This window comes from Saccopteryx bilineata, chromosome X, assembly GCF_036850765.1.
Source record: "Saccopteryx bilineata isolate mSacBil1 chromosome X, mSacBil1_pri_phased_curated, whole genome shotgun sequence".
Lineage (NCBI taxonomy): Eukaryota > Metazoa > Chordata > Mammalia > Chiroptera > Emballonuridae > Saccopteryx > Saccopteryx bilineata.
In genome coordinates, this window is record NC_089502.1 from 141,926,398 (window position 1) to 141,952,089 (window position 25,692).

General features: G+C 38.7%; 1 protein-coding gene across 1 annotated transcript in view; it reads left to right on the forward strand.

Annotated features, from left to right (window-relative positions):
* Positions 1-12,998, forward strand: part of LOC136316767 (lysine-specific demethylase 6A-like) — a 318,159-nt gene extending 305,161 nt beyond the window's left edge. The window contains 3 exon segments of the mRNA XM_066248929.1: positions 8,218-8,344; positions 11,127-11,297; positions 12,721-12,998. Of these exon segments, the coding sequence (XP_066105026.1) occupies positions 8,218-8,344; positions 11,127-11,297; positions 12,721-12,747 (325 nt within the window). The 3' untranslated portion in view covers positions 12,748-12,998.
* The last annotated feature ends 12,694 nt before the right edge of the window (positions 12,999-25,692 follow it).

The following is a 25,692-nucleotide window of genomic DNA, read 5'->3' on the forward strand; positions in this document are numbered from 1 at the left end:
AATGAATGAAATAATTCACATATTAAAAATATTTCTTCTGTGAAAAAAATATCTATTTTCTCTCTTTCTGATTAGACTATGATTGTTATGACATAGAGAATTAAAACGTATGTGTTTTTATACTAAATTTACACATCTGTGATTGCTCTTAAACTGACCAAACTGATTTCCCAGGATCTTTTTAAGTTTTAATATTGAAAGTTTGCATGCATCAATGAAGAATAACATAAATATTCCATTATGAAATTAGTATTTGGAATACAGTTTTACTAAAACAGTAAAATATTCTGGCTGTTCTAAGAGAGACAGATTTACTTACAATATCTCCAAAATTATTAGATTACTACTTTTAAAAATAGTGCTGGCTTACTATAAGTAATTCTATAATAAAATTTTTTCTAATAAATCCACACAAAAAATTATGAAGCCAGGCTAATGTACCTATGTTTTTGTTTTGTTTTGTTTTGTTTTACCTATTTTACTCATCCCATTTTATAGGTGGGCGAAATTTGAAAAAGTTAAAATAAAATTTAGTTAAAACATCACCCAATGTAATAATCTCTATTAAAATTCCACCATTTGTGGTCATTTGGAAACATCATTATTGTGATTATTACATCAGGTCTAATTTCTTGAAGATACGGACTGGTCCAAAATATACTGTTTGATCCAAGAGCCCTAGACATTTATGCAAAATGAGTCTTGTTCAACAGATTTACAAACCACAAATTCTATGCCAGACACTATTTGTGACTACAAGAATAGCTACTTTAATGTATAAAAAATCTCTTGTGTTTTTGTGATTTAAAATCTAGTGGGCAGGTCAAATTCCCAAACATATAAATAAGTTGTTCAATAATATGAGTTAAATGAAATAAAGCAATATTTTTTTTTTTTTTTTTTGGTTAGAGTGGTAGAGAATGCAGCTTTTGTCAAAATACCTTCTAAGAGCATTTTTTCTGTTTATACGTAAATAGTATAAAGGAAACCATAAGAAAGTCTGAGAGTACAAACATTTCAGACTAATAACAAGTGATGGCTTTGGTGTATTTATGGGACAGAATGAAGGAAGGGAATAAACAGATGTGGGGATTTCACCTCAGTGTTCAGGTACCAAATTATAGATGCATATATTAGCAGTGATAAGAACTTAAATACTAATTCTGAGTATTGTAGGAGACTATTACAGGATTTAAAGAAGGAAAGGGCTGTGTTACTCTTTATATTTTAAAAATATAAATTGTGTTACTTTACACAAATTGTTTGCAAGGTGTAACATTAAAACTAAGGAAAACAATTAGAATTGCAATTGCAACAATCTAGACTAACTTGTATTGACATTGTTAACAATGGTAATGGGGAAAGGGATCACACTACAGACTTGTGAAGTTTAAACTGTAGGGTTTATTAAGTGAGATAAGGAAAAGGGGGATCAAGAAAATATGGTTATCATGTTTTATTGTTTTTATAGGTGTCTTTATTTTCATTTTAAAACATCTGTCATGTGTCAATTTTTTTTTTCTGCCCTTACATTCTCAACATCCCTCTAGAATCCTTTCATTTCAGGGGCACCCCTCTCAATATTTGAAACATGGATGCTAAGAACCGCCTTCTATGAACTGGGATAATACCATTTTTTTTCTTATGATAGCAATTTAAATTACATTGTGTAGTAGTAGTTGTCTTAGTGTTGAACTTCAATAAATAAATTTAAATAATTTTCCACTTGGTGCAATTCCTATCAAGATACAAATGATGTATTTCAATGGATTTAACCTTGTTACATTTGGGAAGTGGTGAAAATGGAATTATTTCAGGGACCGCTATGGCAGAAATAAAAACATTACTGGTATAGTATGTATTATCTTACAATAAAACTTTCAGTTAATATAAAATTTTCTAAAATAACCAGACAAACAGTAAAAAGTATAGTTTTGTTTTTTGTGGGGGTTTTTTTGCATTTTTCTGAAGCTGGAAACAGGGAGAGACAGTCAGACAGACTCCCGCATGCGCCCCACCGGGATCCACCCGGCACGCCCACCATGGGGCGATGCTCTGCCCATCCTGGGCGTCGCCATGTTGCGACCAGAGCCACTCTAGCGCCTGAGGCAGAGGCCAAGGAGCCATCCCCAGCGCCCGGGCCATCTTTGCTCCAATGGAGCCTTGGCTGCGGGAGGGGAAGAGAAAGACAGAGAGGAAGGCGTGGCGGAGGGGTGGAGAAGCAAATGGGCGCTTCTCCTGTGTACCCTGGCCGGGAATTGAACCCGGGTCCTCCGCAGGCTAGGCCGACGCTCTACCGCTGAGCCAACCGGCCAGGGCCAAAAGTATAGTTTTTAATATCAATAGAATACAACATATCTAGAGAGTAATATTTCATTTCAATAAAACAAGTGCAAAATCTGCTGTGGCTTCTTTGGAAAACACTTTCTTTGATAACTGAGACTGCAGTTTTGTTTTGAAGAGATGAGTACTGTATTGACATCCATTTAGTTTCTCTGTTTGGTTTTTGTTAGTGATAGAGCTGTAAAGATGTTCTCATACAAGTAGGTGGTAGATGATACAATAAAAATTTTCATCACTGGCCCTGGCCAGTTAGCTCAGTGGTAAAGTGTCAACCCAGTGTGTGGAAGTCCCAGGTTCAATTTCTAGCCAGGGCACACAGGAGAAGCACCCATCTGCTTCTCCACTCCTCCCCCTCTCCTTCCTCTCTGTCTCTCTCTTCCCCTCCCACACCCAAGGCTCCATTGGAGCAAAGCTGGCCCGGGCGCTGAGGATGGCTCCATGGCCTCACCTCAGGAGCTAGAATGTCTCCAGTTGCAACAAAGCAATGCACCAGAGGGGCTGAGCATCGCCCCCTGGTGGGCATGCTGGGCGGATCCTGGTCAGGTACATGTGGGAGTCTCTCTGCCTCCCTGCTTCTCACTTCAGAAAAATATTTTTAAAAAATTAATTACTTTGTAAATAAGAGATGAATATTCTTCTTTTAGTGATGTCCAAAATAATGACAATGATTGCATTTCGTGCTTGGACACCATAGTAATATCAGAGGATTAACCTATTATTTTGTCTTTTTTACAATGATTAAGGGAGCAGGTGTTGATGTCTTCCATGAATGGGATATTGATCCTAAGGTTGTCTTTAGAGGAATCCTCATTTTCAGGGTAGTAATGGTCACACTTTAGAACTAATGCTTTCAAGTGTTGGCTTATATCAAATATGAATTTCCACCTGACAGGTGGTGGCATAGTGGATAAAACATCAGCCTGGGACACAGAGGACCCAGGTTCAAAATCTCAAGGTCACTGGCTTGAATGCAGGCACATCTGGCTTGAGCACAGGCTCACTAGCTTGAACACAGGGTCACTGGCTTGAGCATGGGGTCATAGACATGACCTCACAGTCACTGGCTTGCTGCTGGCTTGAAGCCCAAGGTTGCTGGCTTGAGTCCATGGTCGCTGGCTTGTGCAAGGGGTCACTCACTCTGTTCTAGTTCCCCAGTCAAGGCACAAAGTAATCAATGAACAACTAAGCTGCTGCAATGAAGAATTGAGGCTTCTCATCTCTTTCTGTCATCTCTCCTTATCTGTCCTCTCTGTCTCTCTCACATAAAATACACACAAACACACACACACATATTTCCAGGTGATGTCTGCAGAAATCATAAAGTCTTAGAAATGTGGAAATATTTCTACATCTTTTTCCTATAAGCAACTTTCCCAAACAAGTTTCTTTTTGATGAATCTGTTTTATTTCTTAATGAAGAGAAATACTTAAGTCATTGAAGAAGCTATAAGTATATTCTCCATACATTCAAGCTTAGCCGTTCTTCATCCAACAAAAAGCTCTACTAATGCAGTTTCACTTTTTTTTTCCTTTCTTTTTTTCCCTGTAAGAGGAGAGGAAGCAGAGATAGACATCTGTATGCACTCTGATTCAGTAAGCTCCTTCTGGCGCTTTTGCTCTGCGCATCTGGGACTCTTGCTCCATTGCATTTGGAGCCATTTTTTGGTGCCCATGGAGCCATCTTTGGTGCCCAAGGCCAACTTGCTCAAACTAGTCAAACCATGGCTGCAGGAATGAGAGAGAGAGAAAAGGAATGGCTGGAGAAGCAGATGGTCTCTTCTCCTGTGTGCCTGGACTGGGAATCAAACCCAGGACATCCACATGCAAGGCTGATGCTCTACCACTGATCCATCCGGCCAGGGCAAGTTTCACTCTTGCAGAAATTGATTCAATCTTCTTTCAGCTTCAAAAGTCATGAAAGATCCAACCTTTCCCCTTATGACAGCTCCCTTCTGCATAGATCTGATGTTGATGATGTGAGTCCATGCTTTCACTTAGTGTCATGAATAGTCTGGAGTTCAAATCTCAACTGTGAATATCATTTACAATTTTCATGCTTCATTTATAACTAGGCTCAATTCAGGGGAAGTTTCTTTGCAACTAAATGCCACCCATAGATTATATAGTGTTTGGACAACATTTCTGGATGTGCGACATCTTTGTTTACTCAGCTACCTCTGAGTAATGTCCAGTCATGCTTTCAGCAGCATCTTTACACAGTTCAACACACTTTCCCCAGTCTAAGCCCTCCTCTTGAAAGTACTCATTAAGCCTGACCAGGCGATGGCGCGGTGGATAAAGCGTCTGATTTGAAACGCAGATGATCCAGGTCAAAACCCTGAGGTCACTGGCTTGAGTGTGAGCTCATCCAACTTGAGCATGGGATCATACACATGATCCATTGTCACTGGCTTGACCTCAAAGGTCACTGATTTGAGCAAGGGGTCACTCATTCTGCTGGAGTCCCCTGGTCAAGGTACATATGAGAAAGCAATCAATGAACAACTAAGGTGACCCAAGGAAGACTTGATGCTTCTTGTTTCTCTCCCTTTTTGTCTGTCCCCAAACCCTTTGTCCCAAAAAAGAAAAATACTCATTAAGAGCATTAAATCTCTCCCTATTTTAAGCATTAAATATTTCTGAACTTGTGGTCCAGCCAGGTAGGTCAAGACAAAGAGGCCCTCGCTTCTTGGCTCAGTCGATAAAGCGTTGGCCTGGCATATAGATATCCTGGGTTTGGTCCTCAGTCAGGGCACACAGGAGAAACCACCATTTGCTTCTTTCTCTCTGCCTCCCCCATCTTCCCCTTCCCATCTCTCTTCCCCTCCTTCAGCCAGTGGCTCAACTGGTCTGAGCATCAGCCTCAGATGCTGAGGATAGTTGGATTGATTTGAGCATAGGTCCCATGCAGGGCTTGCCAAGTGAATTCCAACCGGGGTGCATGCAAAAGTCTGTCTCTCTACCTACCTGCCTCTCACTTGATAACAAAAAAAAACTTAATGTTTTGAAGACTTTGGAAATCTGTTTTATAATAGCCCAGGTAATTGTTATGATTATACAAGTTAGGGCCACATTAGACTACAACATTTCTTTACAGAGGTGTAAAATTTTTTTTAGCTTTTTAGTTTTATTATTTTACAAACATTGAGGTATTACTCTACATAATAAATTCTATCTTAATCTGTTTGTGCTGCTTTAGCAATTTACATTGACTGAATGGTTCATAAACACTTGTCAGAGTCTGGAGGCAGACATCAATAATCAAGGTACCAAAAGATACAGCTGTGCCCTGGCTTGTTGGCTCACCGGTAGAGCGTCGGCCTAGCCTGCGGAGGACCCAGGTTCGATTCCCGGCCAGGGCACACAGGAGAAGCGCCCATTTGCTTCTCCACCCCTCCCCCCCTCCTTCCTCTCTGTCTCTCTCTTCCCCTCCCGCAGCCAAGGCTCCATTGGAGCAAAGATGGCCCGGGCGCTGGGGATGGCTCCTTGGCCTCTGCCTCAGGCGCTGGAGTGGCTCTGGTCGCAACATGGCGATGCCCAGGATGGGCAGAGCATCGCCCCCTGGTGGGCGTGCCGGGTGGATCCCGGTGGGGTGCATGCGGGAGTCTGTCTGACTGTCTCTCCCTGTTCCCAGCTTCAGAAAAATGAAAAGAAAAAAACAAAACACCAAAAAACAAGATACAGCTGTAGGAAGGGCTGACTGCCTTGTTTATATAGATTCTCATATTCTTCCTTGACAGAAGCGGGTATAGGACACTCATCACATATCCTGACGACTGCACCCTCATGACCTGATTACCTCCCAAAGTGCCCACATCCTAATATCATCACATTGTCTAGGATTTCCCCATATATGTTGTTGAGGAGACTAAAACACTAAGATAATGAGTAGTTTTTAAAATTAAAAATTTAGACTGTCTAAATGTCCAGCTTTAAGGCTGACTTAAATAGAATTGTTAGTTGTATAATGATTTGAGAAACTAATTATTGCCCTTAGTGTATTAAGTGGCTGGCAGGAGATCCTAGTGACCACAATTCAGTTATTCATTATTGTGAGATAAAAGTAAGGAGATGTCTGCCCTGTCTAGTGGCACAATGGATAGAGTGCCACCCCAGAGCATCAAGGTTACCTATGGAGTCCGCAGGCTGAATCACAGGGTCATCAATCTCAAGATTTCATGTTTAAGCTACAGTAAGGGCACATATAAGAAACAATAGCATACTGAACAACAAGTTGACACTTCTCACTTTCTCTCACAAATCATTAAATAAATTTTTTTTTTTTAAATTAAAGGTGTACTTTTTTAAGATTTCACTGTCAGGGCAAATAATTCTGAACCTTATATTAAAAAAAACAACAACTAAGCATGCTTAATGTTTAGTTCCAACAAACCAAGCTCCGTTTTTTTTGTAGTGTATGCATTTTTCTATGTGAAACTAGAACTACTGATACAATTGGCAAAATGATAACTGTTGAAAATGAAAGTTTACTTGTTAACCAAAAAGTGGAATAAAACTGCAGAACTAAGTTATTTTTCTTAAATAACTGCAGGTGTTTCAGGAAACAAAATATGATTTCACAGCTGAAAGAATGTTATCTTTATAGGAGAAAAAAGAACTGAAAGGCATAATATGAAGAGAAGATAGTATACAGAAGATAATGACTTGATATTGTTATTCATAATTGTTTTATATATTTTCTATTTCATTAGAGTGATTTTAAAATAATTTATTTAGAAAATTTAACAGGGTGATAATGATCAATAAGAGCATATAGGTTTCAGGTGAACATCTCTATAGCATTTGAACTGTTGCTCATATTGTATACCCATGACCCAATCTTTTATATTTTTAATTATTTTGAAAGTTTGTATATATCTTAAAATCATTTTACCCCAGGCTTATTTATAGGGATTTTGATTTTAAATAATTGTTTAACTTAAAGTAAAAATAGCACAGGTATATGCATTAAAGGGAATTCTTTTATTACTAGTCATGTTGTAACATTTATTTAGTCATATAGTAATCAAATATAAGTCAGTTGAAATATAATGTATTAAAGAGCTTCAAGTTGTATTGGTTCCGATTCCAGGGGGTTATACTGTTAAATCTTAACATTTTTGTTAAGTCAGTGTCATGCTAATGTGTGCCTTACAGAATATCCTAGTATAACTATGCCTTCAAATGAAAACTTGAGATATTTATATATCCATGGAAAATAGCTGACAGTTTTGATCAATGACAGCAAATTATAGAAATAGTAACACTGTGAAAATGCACTATATTGTTGGCATCAGAATTATTAGTGTAAATTATAGGGAGCTTATATTAATATAAATGAAGTATTCTATTATACAACCTTCCAATTAAAATTGAACCAATATTTTTTTTGGTCCTATAGTTTTATATATTCTAATGGCTAAATTCATAAATAATTTTCTGCTTTTGCCAGAGTATTAAAAATTCAGTCTGTAAATAATACTGTTTGTGAGTGTCCAGCTAGAAGTATATGCATTCTTACCTTACTATAATCAAAACAGTTCTAACCTGGAATTCAGGCCATATATTTCAAAGATGAAGTTTAATCTTAGAACAACTCTCAGTTGCCCAAAACAGAACAAAAAGTAAAGAATGGCTTTAAATAAATGAGTTTTTATAGACTTAAGATTATTAAATTTTTACATTTAAATATCAGTTGTCAACTATGCTATAACTGTTATTGTTAGACCTCTTACACAGCAAATATTGACAAGGAAACTTTTGTATCAATAGACCACAGGACCAAGATTCTAAAAATTACTTCTTGTTGATATGTCTTTTATGCTAAGAATATTCAGTATTCATTTGTTCACAAATAATTTTTCTCCACAATAGGTATTGTCTTCTGAAAGTACTAAAGCAATGTCAGACATTGAAGGAAGCTCTTATAACTGCAGGAAAAGAGATTATATGGCATGGGAGGACAAATGATGAACCAGCGCATTACTGTAGCATTTGTGAGGTAACCATTTGTATTGACAGTTATTTTATTGTGGATTCTCTAGGTGTTCTTAAGTTATAAATTTACTTATACTTTTATGTAATGCAGTTTATTGAAACTATTTATGGCAGTTGGGTTAAATTTTCAGCTGATGGTATAATATTTTGTTATATATTAACTTAAAAGTATCTCTATATAAGCATTGATGGCCCTGGCTAGTTGGCTTAGTGAGTAGAGCATTGGCCTGGCTTGTGAACATCTCGGGAACCCAGTCAGAGCACACACGAGAAGCAACCATATGCTTCTCTTCCCCTCCCTGTTCCTCTACTCTCCTTGTTCTCATCTTGCAGACTGTGGCTTGATGGTTTCAGAGTCAGCCCGGGTGCTGAGAATGTACAGGCGTTGCCCAGTGGATCCCTATTGCAGCACATGCACAAATTCATCTCCCCTTCTCTCACTTAAAAAAAAAAGTATTCATGTAGTACTTTCTTACAACATGAAAATAATCTCAAATTTTAAACTAAGAACAATCTGTAAGGAGTACAGAAATGCCAACAAACTAGATGTAGTACAGATCTAAGTAGATCAACATTAACTTCTTTCTGTATTTGTTGAATTTTCTTTTGTGGCCAAGGCTTGCAACAAGTGCAGAAATTAAGATGTGACACCTCATTTGGAGGAGCTTACATTCTACTGGGAGAAGACATAAACAACTAATTGTGATCCCCATGAGACTGATGATTTATAAAGCTGGACATATATACATATGCTTATCATAAGAAAATTGAGGAAAAATGATTCTTTCTAATATTAGCATTAGATCATTTGGACCTGTTAACATTTAAGTCCTTACTTGAAGAATGACTTTGATTTCAACAGGCAAAATAGGGCTGGAATTGGATGTTTATAAGACATCATTAGACTTTAGGAACAGTGTAGTTGTGAAGAAATGAGTAACATGAAATTAGGGAAAAGTAGTGCAATATGGCTAGAAAATGGACTGCAAATTCTTAGTAGTCTGTACAAGAATGTGAAATGTAGCTGGAAAAGCATTTTGAATTTAGTTTAAGGACTTAGATTTTATTCTGAGGTCACTGATACCACTGAAAGTTGTTGAGCAGCCCTGACTGGTAAGCTCAGTCAGTTAAGAGCGTCGTCCCAAAACAAGATTGTGGGTTTGATGCCCAGTTGGCACACATGGGCAGCAACCAAAGAATGTACGACTCAGTAGAACAATAAATGCTTCCCTGCCCCCTCCCCTTTCACTCTCTCTGTCCCTCTAAAAATTGGAAACTAAGCCTTGGCCAGTTAGGTCAGTTGGTTGCAGCATCATTCTGTAGAGCAGCGGTTCTCAACCTGTGGGTCGCGACCCCGGCGGGGGTAGAACGAACAAAACACGGGTCACCTAAAGCCATCGGAAATACATACTTTATTTAAAAATGTATTGTATAATAAATATGTATTTTCCAATGGCTTTAGGTAATCCCTGTGTTTTGGTCATTCGACCCCCGCCGGAGTCGCGACCCACAGGTTGAGAACTGCTGCTGTAGAGTGAAGGTTGCCAGCTTGATTCCCCAATCAGGGCTCATATAGGACCAGCTCAGTGTTTGTTCTCTTTCCCTGCCTCTCTCTCTCAAAAGAAAAAAGAAAGTTCTGGAGCCAAGGACTAAGACAAAATATGTTTCAGATTGTGGCTGACAATTGGAGAGAATGGAGGTCAGAATCAGAAGTCAGTTTGGAGGCTACTGAAGAGTCCTATATGTGATTAATTAAAAGCTTAGACTACTAGATATTAGGAATATAAAAGAAAGAAGTTTAAAAGTTTTTAGACGGTAAAAGCAACATGATACTTGATTGGATAGGGCATCATAGCAAGTTAAAAAATCACAAAACTATCAATTAGGGTCACTAAACTATGTTACTGCCTATTAATAGTAATAGAAAAACACGAACTCCAGAATTTTAGCAGAACTGTTTAAGAATGATTTGAGATAATAAATTTTTATTATTAACAAAAACAGAAGTCGAAGGACCACATGACTAGCAAATTAATAAATTTCACAATAAATCTTGAAATTGAATACTTGTGAAATAAAGTTTTAAATCCATTAGCTTAAGGTTGATGTTGTACAACCTCATCAAAGTATATGATCATAAGAGCAAATTCTGTTTAGCTGTTGTATATTGATGAATATGTATCTTTTTTGGTATATGTTTGAAAACTAATAATATATCTGTTTTATTCTGAGTAAACATTGGCAACTCATCATTCTTTCTGTAGATGTTTACTGTCTCATTAACGCTGTTTTTCTTAACATATGACTCTTAGAACTGAACACTTGTTGTTTTCATCTATGAGTTTCCAGTCTTTGAAAATAACCTGCATATATTCATTGAAATTTTTTTCCTTGTTTTTTTTAACTTCGATTAAGCATTAACCACATTGAGATGCTCTAGAAGTCCAAAAATGAATAATACCCTGTGACAGTATTATGCGGAAGTTAAAAGAAAAAATAACCACATTCATCTATTTCCGTCTTTCATTTTGAGTGGAAAAATATAGGCTGACTTTTATCAAACTTTGGGTTAATCTTTAGTCATTGTAATGAGTCTCTTATGTCAGTATCTTGGATTTGCTACAGAATAACCCTAGTGTCTAAAACAAACAACCATGGTTAAGTACCTGCATTCAATAAAAAAAAATCATTGTTCACAATTTCAGGTAAAATAGAATTGTATAGTTACATAAAAGTGATGTAATAAATTTAAGTATTTTCAGTGTTTTTTCTTTTGTATAAAATAGGTGGAAGTTTTTAATCTGCTTTTTGTTACTAATGAGAGCAATTCTCAAAAGACCTACATAGTACACTGCCAGGACTGTGCACGAAAAACAAGTGGAAATCTGGACAATTTTGTGGTGCTAGAACAGTACAAAATGGAGGACCTGATGCAAATCTACGACCAATTTACATTAGTAAGTGAAATAAACATTAGAGTACATAGCTGGTTGTGAAGCAATAGTGTTTGTTTTTGTATCCTGACAAGAAGTAATTAATAAGATATTTTAACTTTTCATTGCATAAGAAAAAATTTGTATGTTGTCAAACTTCCAAATACTTTATAGGTATTGGGAAAAAACAAAGTATGTAATAAATTGATGTGTACTACTATTCTCAGTGAAAATGTCTAAATAGTCACAATAATTACATTTTAAATTTTTGTGTTCTTTTTATGATGGTGTTTTGCTGTTTGACTTAACTAATGAAGCCAGATATAGGTGACTTAATTCTGTAGCAGTGATCCAAAAGAAATAAGGATTTTTGTATTGTAGTTGTGTTTTCAGAACTAATTGTATTTATTTAAAACCTACTTCTTACTATAAGTATTAAACTCATGGAAATATTTTATGGTTCTTTTCTAGGTGGTATCATGCATGAAATTAAATTAACAATATTGTGAATTCAACCGTTTTTCATTTATTTGAGATGACATTCCTGGTTTAAATGACTTGATGGATTCAAACAAAGTATTCATGAGTTGATATGATATGAGTTGTTGATACGATCCAGTCCCACTGCCTCTGTTCTAAATTTTGAAATTACATTTCTGGTGTTTTAAATAGATGGCCCTCAGGATTGCTTGCTAAAGAAGAATATTTATAACATACATATAAAATATATGTCAGTCACTCACTAGTGACATGTTAATTGAATTTTTAAATTACTTTCCCACAGACTTTCTTTTAGCATTTAAGAAATGCAACCATGGCCAGTTGGCTCAGGGCACAGAGCATCAGTCCAGCCTAAGGATGTCCTAGATTCTGTCCCAGTCAGGGCAAACAGAGAAGTGACCTTGTGCTTCTCTTCCCCACTCTCCACCCATTTCAACCCTTTTCCCCTTTTGCAACAGTGGCTCTGTTGATTTGAGCATCAGCCCGAGGTGCTGAAGATAGCTTGGTTGATTCGCATATCGGCCTCAGATGGGGTTGCTGGCTGGATCCTAGTTGGGGTGCATGCAGGGTTCTATCTCACTCTCCCCCCTTGTCTCACTTAAAAAAGAAAAAAAGTATATTTAATAATATTTCATAAAGATTTTGACTAATGATTAAGTATAGGAATATAGGATTAATAATTATAACATTTAGGAAACTGTTGCAGTAAATATATTAGGAGCATATAACTTAGCAGGCTGCTGAACTTTGAACACTTAGTGTCTGTTTCTAACTCACTTCATAAGTAGGCAGTATGTTGTTTATAGCCATGAACTAGAGAGTCCTGGTGAGAATTACTATACTAAAACAACTAATATACCTTATTTTTAATTTTAGGCTTCTTCGTTAACATCCTCCTCTTGATATTGCCCCATGAATATTAAATGATGCATTTTCTGCTCTTCAGGAAAGTTTTGCAGCACTGGTTTTGTAGCTGTTTTCATAAGAGTGCTGACTAAAAGCTATTTCTGTGCAACCTTCCAAGAAGAGAGATATGAGAGCACCAACTTGATATATGAGAGCACCACCTGTATTCCAAGACTTGCAAAGCAGACCCAGTTATACTTAATTATAATAAACACTTTCACGGTATCTGACAAAATGACAATTTTCAACAGTACTGACTTGAAGACATCTTTTTCTTATTCTGTATTTCTGGAGTAATAAATTTATTTTCATCTTTTACCCTTTCAAAAGTTTTCTGGAGATACTGTCTTAGCTAGTTAGTCATTAGTTTGCTTAAGGTAACAAATTTAAATATTTGATCTTTTTTTAATGTGAAAAATTAGGTGAGAAAAATGTTTTTCTGCCATAATAACTACACTTTTGGTTCACAAATAAAATTTTGGAAAAATGTAATAGGATAATAGTACACAAAGATAGACAATGGATTCACATAGAGTAAGAAATAAACTTCTGATTTGTGATTTTTGTTTTTAATCTTGATACAGAGTCACTATTTATGAATACATATTTATTGCTTGAAAATATTTGTGAATGGAATGTTATTTGGTTTTTAGATTTACCTACCACTAAATATTAAGGAGTTGTCATTTTATATACTACTCCTTTTACATTTTATATGTGTATATAAAACTATTTAGCATTGTACAGAAATGTCTATTAAAATTGTTTAATGTTTAAAGTGTTTTCCAAAGTTTGAGTTTTACAAAGACTTCTATAAAGACCCAGTATTTGTTCATTTTCAAATCTGATTATATATATTTTATATATACATAGACATATGTGTAACAAAATACTGCTATATAATTGTATAAAGATAAAACTTTCAAATATTCACATCTGTGGTAATTTTTGAGGTGGCTGCTATAAAATATTGCTTACAAAGTTGCATTTATTTTTAAATTTTATTTATTTTTTTGTGAGACAGGGAGAGATGATGAAAAATGTCAACTCGTAGTTGCAGCACCTCAGCTGGTCTTGATTACTTCTCATATGTGCCTTGACGGGGCTGGAGTGGGGGGGACTATAGTAGAGCGAGGGACCTCTTTCTTGCTCAAGCCAGCAACCATGGGGACATGTCTAATAATACTGAGCTTGAGCTGGTGAGTCTGTGCTCAAGCCAGATAAGCTAAATCTCAGGCTGGGGACCTAGGTATTTTAAACATGGGTCCTCAGCATCTCAGATCAGCACTCTGTCCACAGTGCCACCACCTGGTCAGGCTGGGACATTGTTTGTTGACTTAACATCAAGCTCAGTTTATGGCAATATCCCTATACAAATGTACCATTTTGTATAATTTATTATACCTTTTCTATAGTTAGGAATGTTTACATACACATATAACTTAGTATTGGGTTATAGTTGCTAATGGTATTCAAGTATACAGGAGCATGTTAAATCAGGTTTGAAGCCTAGAGGTAATAGGCTATATCAGGGACTACATGCACAGTATTATCTAGATGTGTGTAGTACAATGATGTTCACACAAGAGTAAAATTGTATTAATGACACATTTCTCAGAATTTATCCCTTTTGTTAAGGATAGGATTAAGTCCAGGACCAGACTAAGTCAAACTCAGATCATTTTTAACTGCTTTTATTTTTATGATTCTCTTGTAAGAACTATAAGAACTTTCATTTAACAATTATTGATAATATAAGTTGGCTTAGTGGAGAGAGCATTGGCCCCATGTGTGGACATTGGGTTCAGTCCCAGTCAGGGTACACATGAGAAGTGACCTATCTGCTTTCCACCCTCCCCCTTCCCTTCTCTCTCTCTCTTTCTCTCCTCCTCCTGCAGCCATGGCTAATTTGTAGTGAGTTGGTCCCAGGCACTGCAATGGCTACATGGCCTCCGCCTCTTGCATTAGGAAGAGCTCAATTGCTGAGCAAAAGAGCAACACCCCAGATGGGAAGAGCATCACCTCCTAATGGGCTTGCCAGGTGGATCCCATTTAGGGCACATAGGAGAGTCTCTCCCTCTGCCTCCCCTCCTCTCAGTTAAAAAAAAGCTGACCCAGCAATTGTTAAAATTACAAAGTACTGCAAGAGTACAGAAGATCTGAACAACACAATTTTTTTTATTTATTTTTATTTTATTTATTTATTTATTTTCATTTTTCTGAAGCTGGAAACAGGGAGAGACAGACAGACTCCCGCATGCGCCCGACCGGGATCCACCCGGCACGCCCACCATGGGGCGGCGCTCTGCCCACCAGGGGGTGATGCTCTGCCCATCCTGGGTGTCGCCATGTTGTGACCAGAGCCACTCCAGCGCCTGAGGCAGAGGCCACATAGCCATCCCCAGCGCCCGGGCCATCTTTGCTCCAATGGAGCCTTGGCTGCGGGAGGGGAAGAGAGAGACAGAGAGGAAAGCGCGGCGGAGGGGTGGAGAAGCAAATGGGCGCCTCTCCTGTGTGCCCTGGCCAGGAATCGAACCCAGGTCCTCCGCTCGCTAGGCCGACGCTCCACCGCTGAGCCAACCGGCCAGGGCCATAATTTTTTTATTTATTCATTTTTTAGAGAGGAGAGGGAGAGAGAGAGAGAGACAGAGGAGAGACAGAGAGAGAAGGGGGGAGGAGCTGGAAGCATCAACTCCCATATGTGCCTTGACCAGGCAAGCCCAGGGTTTTGAACCACAGCATTTCCAGGTCGACACTTTATCCACTGCGCCACCACAGGTCAGGCTGAACAACACAATTTACTAAAACTTTTTCATCTCAATCAAACTAAAGGAACTAATTTAGTTGAAATATATATAGAACAGTCCTACTAACAACAGACTAAATTATTTTTTCAAGTATACATTAAACACTCCACAAGAAACCCTGGCTGGTTAGCTCAGTTGGGTGGAGTGTCATCCCGATGCCTAAAGGGTAAGGGTTTGATCTCCAGTTTGGACACAAACAGAAGCAACCAATGAAAGCACAACTAAGTGGAACAATGAGTGCTTTCCCCTGTCTTCCTCTCACTGTCTCTCTAAAATCAATGAAACACTCAGCAAGAAAAACTACATCTCCAGATGTAACAAGCGTCAGATTTAAAAGAAGAGAAATAACATCCTTTTGATTGGGGAACCCAAAAGTTAGAAATTGGTTTCAATAATAGTAGCTTGTTATGAATGGGGAATTATGTAAAGGGTTAAGTTACAATAATTTCTTGAAAGGGCTCAATCACAGAATTTCCTGTAAGGGATTAAGGCACAGAAGGTAACTCGAAGCTTAGTTTACAAATCTTTATCTTGACTTTGTAGCTTAAGAAATACAGGGAGTTCTCTTGAAGAAAGTTCCCAGATGCACCAGACTCCGGCTGTTCTGGAGCAACAGTAAGGACAACAGATAGACCTGTGCCAGTATGAGAAGATGTTCTATGGAGACATTTCTGCAAACTGGACTCTGTCTCATCCACATTGTTACATTACTAACTGCACAGACCTAGTTTGCCCCTTACACCATTACTCACAGCCCCTGAACCAGACAATACAAGTCCCAGCCTGTTCCAATAAAGCTTTGACCAAAGTAGAACAAAAAGTAGAAATCATTAACATAGAACAACAATAATCCCTAAAACACCCACACACTTGGAAATTAGATAACATTACCAAATCATAAAGAGAAAACCCTTATGAGACATTTATGAAAACATAGAATCAAATTAAATTTACAATATCAAAATTTGTGAGACAGTTAAAAAACTGAAAAGAATTTATTATACTGTCTACCTGTAGTAAATAAGACATATACAGTGTGTCCATAAAGGCATGGTGCACTTTTGACCGGTCACAGGAAAGCAACAAAAGGCGAGAGAAATGTGAAATCTGCACCAAATAAAAGGAAAACCCAGTTTCTGTAGGATGATGTGGTAGCATGTGCGCATGTGCAGATGATGACATCACACCATGTATACAGCGGAGCAGCCCACGGCCATGCCAGTCGAGATGTGGACGGTACAGAGGAAAGTTCAGTGTGTTCTGTGGCTCACTAAATTTGAATTCGTGACCAAAGTGCAACGTGAATATCGGTGCGTTTATAATGAAGCGCCACCACATAGGAATAAGATGACTCGGTGGGATAAGCCGTTGAAGGAAACCAGCAGTTTGGTGGAGAAACCCCGTTCTGGTAGCTGTCAGTCAGTGACGAGTCTGTAGAGGCTACACGGGATAGCTACCTAAGGAGCCCTAAAAAATCTGTGCATGAGCCCACATCGAACTGCACTGAATAGGTATGGAACTGGGAGAGTTTTCCTTTTATTTGGTACAGATTTCACCTTTCTATCATCTTTTGTTGCTTTCCTGTGACCGGTCAAAAGTGCACCATGACTTTACGGACACACTGTATAAGTTCCTACATTAACAAGTAAGAAACGGTAAAATAAACCCAAAGCAAGTAAAAAGTAGACCATAGTAATGAAAGAAATTAATAAAAATGAACAGGCAAAGAGAAGAAATGAAAATTCTGGTTCTTCAAAAAAGTATTTGGGACATGTTGACAAAAATGCACAAAACACTAAACAGAAATATAACATCACTACATTAAAATGATAATGAAAGGCTAAGAAATTTTTATTACTAAAAAACTAACTTTTCAGAGACAGAAGGGGAGGGAAGAGCAGGAAGCATCAACTCCCATATGTGCCTTGACCAGGCAAGCCCAGGGTTTTGAACTGGCGACCTCAGCATTCCAAGTCAACATTTTATCCACTGCGCCACCACAGGTCAGTCTCATTTTATTTTTTTATTCATTTATTTATTTAGAGACAAGAGCATTGAGCTGTTTCTGTATGTTCCCTGACTGGAGATTGAAACTGCAACCTCTGCTAATTTCTCAGAATTTACAGGAAAGTAAAAGGATGCACTCGAGAAAAGTGTTTTATAACTAAATGAACAATTATCCAAGACAAATGAACTTATATCCACACCAAAATTTGTACATGATGCTAGAAGCTTGATTTATAATAGTCCAAAACTTATAAAGTGTATTTTTTTAATGGTGAATGATTGAATAAATTGTGATGCATCTGTACTATAGACTGCTACTCAGCAATAAAAATGAAAAGGTATCACAAGCTATAAGGTGGATTTCTTCAGGGATGAAATCCTGTATGAGAAAAAATGTCCTCCCGAAAGGTGTCATTTTTAGTGATTCTGTATAAGACAGTTCTGAAATGACTGTTATAGAGTAAAGAACATAATGTTTCCCTGGAGAGATAGCTTAGTTGCTTAAGGCATTGTCTTCATATGCAAAGGCTGTGGGTTCTATCCCCAGTCAGAACACATACAGGAATAGATCAATATTTCTCCTTCCCTCCTCTCTAAAAATCAATTTAAAAATAATTTTAAGGAGAATATAGTTGTGGAGGAGATGGAGATGAGTTTGAATATAAAAGGACATCATGAGGGATCCACAGGGTTAAAGAAGACATTATATTGTCTATTTCGTAGATATTTAATATACTTTCACAAGATGTAACTATTGCAGAAAGTGGGTAATGGGTACATTGACCTTTTGTATTATTTTCCTTTCACTGCATGTGACTCCCAAATTTTGCAAAAATAAAAATTTTAATTGAAACTATACATAATTTCCCTAGTTATATACTATAAAATTCACAGTCATCACAATGTGACTTTGAAGTCCTAAGGATTTAGTAACTAATTTTTCATATTGTGAGAGTAGCATTTACTCTGAAGTCAAGACAGCCAAAATTAGAACCTTTACCTATCAGACTCTTAATCCTTTATTTGTAAAATAAATATAAAAGTGTCAATCCCAGAGAGGATTATTGTGACGGTTACATAGAAAATATAAAAAGTTCTTTGCACATGGTGTTCATAAGTGGAAAATAAATGGTACACATAACTAAGTAATATTTGGGTAAGTTAAAAGGTACTTCCAAAGACACATCATCTCTCCTGCCTAGGTGGTGGTGCAATAGATTGCACCTGGGACATTGACCTGGGACAGTGGGGACCCAGGTTCAAAACCCTCAGGTCACCAGCTTGAACAAGGTCTCATAAACCCCATAGTCACTGGCTTGAAGCAAGGTTGCTAGCTTGAGCCACAGGTCACTGGCTTAGCTGGATCCCTCTGGTCATGGCACATATGAGAAGCAATCAGTGAACAACTAAAGTGCTGCAACTATGAGTTGATGCTTTTCATCTCTCTCCCTTCTGGCCTCTCCCTCTCTCCCTTTCTCGTCTCTTGCAAAAAAAATCTGTTTGCTTTTTTATTATTATTAAGAGTCGGGGAGACAGAGACAGACTCCCACATGTGCCCCGACTTCAATCCACCCAACATGCTCTTCCCAGGTGATGCTCTGCCCACCTGGGGCTGCTGGTCTGTTGCTCAGCAACCAAGCTATTTTAGTGTCTCAGGCAGAGGCCATGGAGCCATCTTCAGTGCCTGGAGCCAACTTTGCTCAAACCTTGGAAGAGAAAGGAGTGGGGCAGTGGAGAAGCAGATGGTCGCTTCTCCTGTGTGCCCTGACTGGGAATTGAACCCAGTATAAAGCACTCTAGGTAAATGCCTGCAAACTCTTCCTTGAAGTTGCTAATCTATTTGGTATATGCCAACTACTCAATCTCATCAGGTGTTTCTGGACACAACTGAAACCTGAAATTTATCATCTTTTCCTACTATTACTTCACTAAAGTTGCTCAGGCTGTTACTTGTGCTAAAATCTCTTGTTACTTATGTTTTCAGGAAGATGTGAGTCAGTTCTCTTAAATCCTGCTACTGCTTTATCAATTAAGTTTATATAAGATTCTAAATTCTTTATTAGTCATTTCAACAGTCTTCACAACATCTTCATCAGAAGTAGATTCTATATCAAGAAACCATTTTCTGTCCTGGACATTTGGCTTAGTGGACAGAGTGTTGGCCCAGCATATGAATGTCCCAAATTTGATCCCCAGTCAGGGCACACAGGAAAAGCATTCATTTCTCCTTCCCTCTCCCACTTGTCTCCTTGCTGTGTGCAGCCAGCGACTCAATGTGAGCATCAGTCCCAGGCACTAGGGATAGCTTGGTTGATTGGAGCATAGGTCCAAGATGGGTTACCAGATGGATCCCCTCACTAAAAGAGGGAGGGAGGGAGGGAGTAAAGGAGGAAAGGAGGAAGGAAAGAAGAAAGGAAGAAAGGAGAAAGAAAGAAGGGGGGAGGAGAAAGAAGAAAAGAAAAAAAAAGAAAGGAAGGAAGGAAGGAAAACCAACTTCTTTGGTCATCCATAAAAAACAACTGCTCCACTATCACAGCTCTGTCATGATATGGCAGGAAATGAATCACATCTTCCAGCTCCACATCTAGTTCTCTTGCTATTTCCACCACATCTGCAGATCAGCTTCTTCCCAAGTCCTGTTAATGATATCTTGATCTCTTCCCATGAATCATATATGTTCTTATGGCATCTCAAATGGTGCATACTTTGCAGAAGCTCTTTTAATTTACATTGCCCTAATCCATCAGAGGAATCACTAACTATGACTGCCACAGCCTCATTAAATGTATTTCTTAAATACTAAGATTTGAAGGTTGAAATTACTCCTGATCCATGGGCTGCAGAATGGATGTTGTGATAGCAGACAGGAAACTTTAATTATACTGTATTTCCTCAGGAGCTCTTGGGTGTGACCAGGTGTATTGTCAGTGAGCAGTAACATTTTGAAAGGAGGTTTTAGGTCTCTAGAGTGGGCTTAAATATTTAGTTAATGCGAGCTGTAAATACATGTGCTGCTGTTCCATTTATAGTTAGTTTCCAGGCATGGGAGATTTAGCATAATTGTTAAGGCCCTAGGATCTTTAGCATATTTAATAAGCATTGTCTTTACCAGCTTCATTGACCTCTGCTCAAGAATGTCACCCTGTGCATTGAAGCTCTGAAGCCAGGCACCAACTTCTCTAAGGCTGTGAAAGTCGTAGGTGGCATCTTCTAAAACAGGGCTGTTTTGTCTCCGTTGAAAATCTATTGTTGAGTATGGCACCTTCATTAATCCTCCTAGCTGGATCTGCTGGATCACCTGCTGATGTGCCACTCTTCCTCTCACTTGAACACTCAGATTCCATTCTAGTGTTACCAAATGGCCTAATTTCAATATTGTTGTGCCTGAGAAAATAAGGAGGCCAAGCAAGAGGAGAAAGATGGCGTGGCTACTGGTCAGTGGAGCAGTTAGTACATACCCATTTATTGGTTAAGTTTACTGTCTTATAGGACAGTGGTCAGCAAACTCACTAGTTAACAGAGTTAAATACCAACAGTACAACGATTGAAATTTCTTTTGAGAGCCAGATATTTTAAACTATATAGGTAGGTACATTGTTATTACTAGGGTATTCCTAAGCTGGCCTTTGCTAAAAACATCCTCAATCTGATTGAGGTACATTCGTTGAGGTTGACCCCTTCCAACTCTCCCATCCACACTCATCTTGTAAACTTGTTTCATCTATCTCCTTTCACTCATCCTCTCTATATGTCCAAACCATCTCAACATACCTTTCTCAGTCCTCGACAGACACTACATCTTCTTTCACTCCACAATGCTCCCTAAAATTAACTTAATAAACTTTACTTAAAGTTTTAAGTCTTAGTTAAACTATAGGTACATTGAATAAAACTTGATATCATACTTAATAACAATATTATTTGATAAAATTAAGTCATGACAATGACTGACAAACATTAATGTGAACAATGGCCTTGCATTTCCTTGGAAAGTTTGGGTAAGTCAAATTTGTATGTTGTTTTTAATTTTAGGAATGATTCCAGGTTCTCATCAATAAAACCACTTCTCAATTTACTATTGATAAGGTCCATGCTTGAAAATGAGTGTTTGCATGAATATGTAGACCCTAGTAAGAAAAGAACAGCAAGTGCTAGTTATATGAATCTTCAGCTAATTATATGAATCAGGAATACTATTCTAGGTGTTAAAAATCAACATATCTTCCTTCTCCAGGGTTTTCAAAGCAGACCACTTGTGCTGTGAACTAAGTTCACATTTGTTTTTCTCCAAATTTCTATATCAGCATGAAGATGTTCAAATTTTGAGCTCCACAATTCTTTGTTTTTTAAATCCAGCAATTGCATTTCAAAGTTGCCAATGTCAATGTTAAAGGGAGAAAAATTTTAATTCTGTTACAGTAGCATTAAGAGGGTTTTTTTTTTTAACAAAAGCTAACATCACTGTGCTGTTTCTGAATTCCTGAAACCTGTTGAGAAAAGCTTCTCTCATATTTAAAAGTGTTGTTTTGAAATAGCAAATGTCAATATCAGAATTATTATTATTATTATTTTTTTCTGAAGCCGGAAATGGGGAGAGACAGACAGACTCCCATATGCACCCTACCGGGATCCACCTGGCATGCCCACCAGGGGGCGACGCTCTACCCCTCCGAGGCGTCGCTCTGTTGCGACCAGAGCCACTCTAGCACCTGGGGCAGAAGCCGAGGAGCCATCCCCAGCACCCGGGCCATCTTTGCTCCAGTGGAGCCTCGGCTGCGGGAGGGGAAGAGAGAGACAGAGAGGAAGGAGAAGGGGAGGGGTGGAGAAGCAGATGGGCGCTTCTCCTGTGTGCCCTGGCCGGGAATCGAACCCGGGACTTCTGCACGCCAGGCCGACGCTCTACCACTGAGCCAACCAGCCAGGGCCCCAGAATTATTTTTTTTGGCAATGTTTCAACAGGCTTAGAAAGTTAATCAAAGTTTCTCATTCAAAATCTTGAGCAAAAAGAGGTAATTTATTTTTGAATGAAATAACCTCTTCTAACATTGAAAAAATTGTGTTTCCTTTCCCCTGTAGTTTATGATTAAGCTGATTTAGATGAGATGTAACATCTACCATGAAATAAAATTTTTGGATACATTGATCGTTTATTAGTTCTGGATAGTGTACACCTTCTCAAGGAGAAATGCTTTAATTTCTGTTATAAGGAAGCAAAATGTTTCAAAACATTTTCTCTTGATAACCAATGTACTTTGTATGCAGCAGGAGATCTTCATACTCTCCATTTCAACTAAAAATTCTTTAAATTGGTGATAAGAGCTTTAGCTATAATGGAGTTGATAATCACCAATTTCATAACTTTGCAAATTTCTTCAAGGAAATGTCTGCGCATAAAGCACTTCTTAATGAGTGATGCAATGGTAAGTAAGTATCTTGTGATTAATTTTTTCTTTCAAAATAGCAACAAACCCGTTTTTTACCCCTTTCATAGTTTTTGCCCCGTCTGTTGAAATTGAGACTATTTTATCAATTGGAATATAATGTTTTTCCATGCACTCAATTATAGCATCTGCTAAATCCTCTCCACATGTTTGACCTTTGAGTGGCTATAATCCTAAAAGTTCTTTAGGACCTGTAGATGAAATAAATTGTACAAAAAGTAAAACTTGCGCTGTATCATTTATGTCACAAGATTCGTCAACCACTATTGATAAAGCTGAAACCAATTTAAGATCTTGAACTTGCTGATTTAGTTATATTCGAAGACATTTTGACTTATTTTACTGTTTTAGTAGATAATGGTAACCCTTTAATTTCTTTAGAATATTCACTTTGTTCTTAAAATACTGAAATAGCTCTTCGGACGGATTTATAAAAGAACTTTTATGTATTCGCTGTCTGTATATGGTTTTCCTGTCTTAGCAGTCTCTTCACTAACCAGAAAACTTGCAATATTAATTAACATTGTTGAAAGATTGCATCCAGTAATTAAATACAGAACTTGATTTTTCTTGACTCTTCTGAAGTCCCTCAACTGCTTTCTTCCCTGCATCACTGACAGGACATTTAGTACTAAATGACATGTGTTTAGTTATAAAGTGTTCTCCAAATTTGATTTCTTGTTATGGTCGAAAGGTTATTTAAGCTTTGAATAAATGCAAAAGTCTTGGTCCATTCAACTTTAAATTCATGGTTTTTGTCTTCCGTTTTTCTTTGTTTCTTCTTTGTAGCCATGTCAGACAGGGCACCTAAAAAATGTTTATTTTACAATGCTAAAGCCACCAACACAAAATAATTACAATTCTTAAACTGATGACAAAATGTCTGTAAGATTTGCAGCTTGTTGGCAAAATACAGGTAACTTTGTGCTTTGAGTAGGTACTTTTGTCACCCATGTGCAATTTGCACACGCGACTAGCACTAACCACTGCACAGACTGCTGACTGACTGGCTCGCTCACTCGTGCATGAATCGCGTGCGCCTCCCCGGTTCTGTGTATCCCACAGCCCGCCTGCACCACGCCTTGGGACACTCCCATGAATATTTACATGGCCACTCGTATTTTGTGGAAGAGCCACTCTCAAGGGGCCAAAGAGCCACATGTGGCTCACGAGCTGCAGATTACCGACCACTTGGTTAGGTGCTCCACTATCCCACCTGCTCCACTATCCCACCAGCTCTATAGGAAAAAGGGGGGTGAGGGGCTCTGGAGAGGGCAGGACCACAGTGGAGCTGGGGGTTGGCTTCTGAGAAGGGGGAATAGGTGAGGCAGACCTGTAGGTGTGGCAGAGGTAGGAGAGGCAGTGGCCAGAATGCAACCCTGGGGCATGGTTCTGGAAGGGTGAAAGTGGACAGAATAGAGCTCAGGTCACAGCCAGGGCAGAGTACCTGTGTCCAGAACAGAGCAGGAAAGCAGATCCCTGGTTGGATGTGCGTGGCCAGACTAGAGTTCAGAGGTGGAACAGGTTGTAACCAATGGGCGTGGTCCTGGTAGGGTGGGTGTGGCCAGAAATAAATTCAGGGTGGGGATTTGGCTGTTTGGGGATGCCTAGAGTAGAAACTAGGAACAGGCCTCTGGCAATAAGAGCGTCAGAGTAAATCTCATGGGAGGAGCCTTGGCTGAACCGGTCTAGTGTAGCGCAGCGCATCCTGTGTGGAAGGACAGGTTCAAGCTGAATGGTTGGGGAAGATAAAAATGTTGGAGAGGCATTGAGGATGGCAGCCCTTCCCTGCAGTGGCCAAGAGAGGGACTTACCATGGAGATGGGGGCTCGGCTATTTACAATCTGGGTTGCAGCACATAAGGGGTGTAGATGAGGAGCATGGGCATGTGTGGAAAGTGAAGCTGTCATTGGAACATTCCCAAGCATCATATAATATTCAGAACATAGTGGACGGAAGTGAGCAGCCTGACTTTGTCCCACAATGTCTCCTGTGTCCTCCAATTCCATGTTTACGTCTCAGTTCTCTGTTCTGACCAGAATTCGCTCTTTCCCACAACCCATATGCTTCCAGTGGCCACAGTTCTCCATTTTTGCCCAGGACCACCTGTCTCCACCACACTTCTCTCATTCCCACAATACATTATATACCCACAATTTCCCATCCAGCTGTAATCTGTATCTTTCCCACAATGCTTGGTTTTTTCCACTATTTCTTTTCCTATACCATCTGTGCCCTGGCCTGATATTGAACCCACAACTTTGGTGTTTCCTGATGATGCTCTAACAGAGCTAATGGTCCAGGGCTGTTCCTGCGTTTCTCTCTACTCATCAGTCTCTGTGGCCAAAGGCTATGGATTTAGGTTGTGTCCAGTGATGTGAAGCCACACACTGCACACTGGGCTGTACTCACTCACTCTACATGTGTTCTTGAGCATGCCCCCATGTTTCTAGTATCCCGTGAGTCAGTATGCACACTGAGACTCTGCATTCTGATGAGAGACAAGGAAAAAACCCAAGTAATTCTGTTCTATTCCACATACTGAGGAGCCTATGAAGGATAACAGTCAGGAGGGTACAGGATGTTTTAGGTAGAGTGTCCTGAATGCCTCTTCAGGGATGACATAACATTTGAATTGAAACCTGGAGGATGTGTAGCACGGAGCCATGAGAATAGTCTGGAGGAAAAGAGCTGTACAATGGTCTGTGTTGGGGTGAGCTTTAGGTATAAGACAGAGAGAGGCTGGAGTGGCTGTGA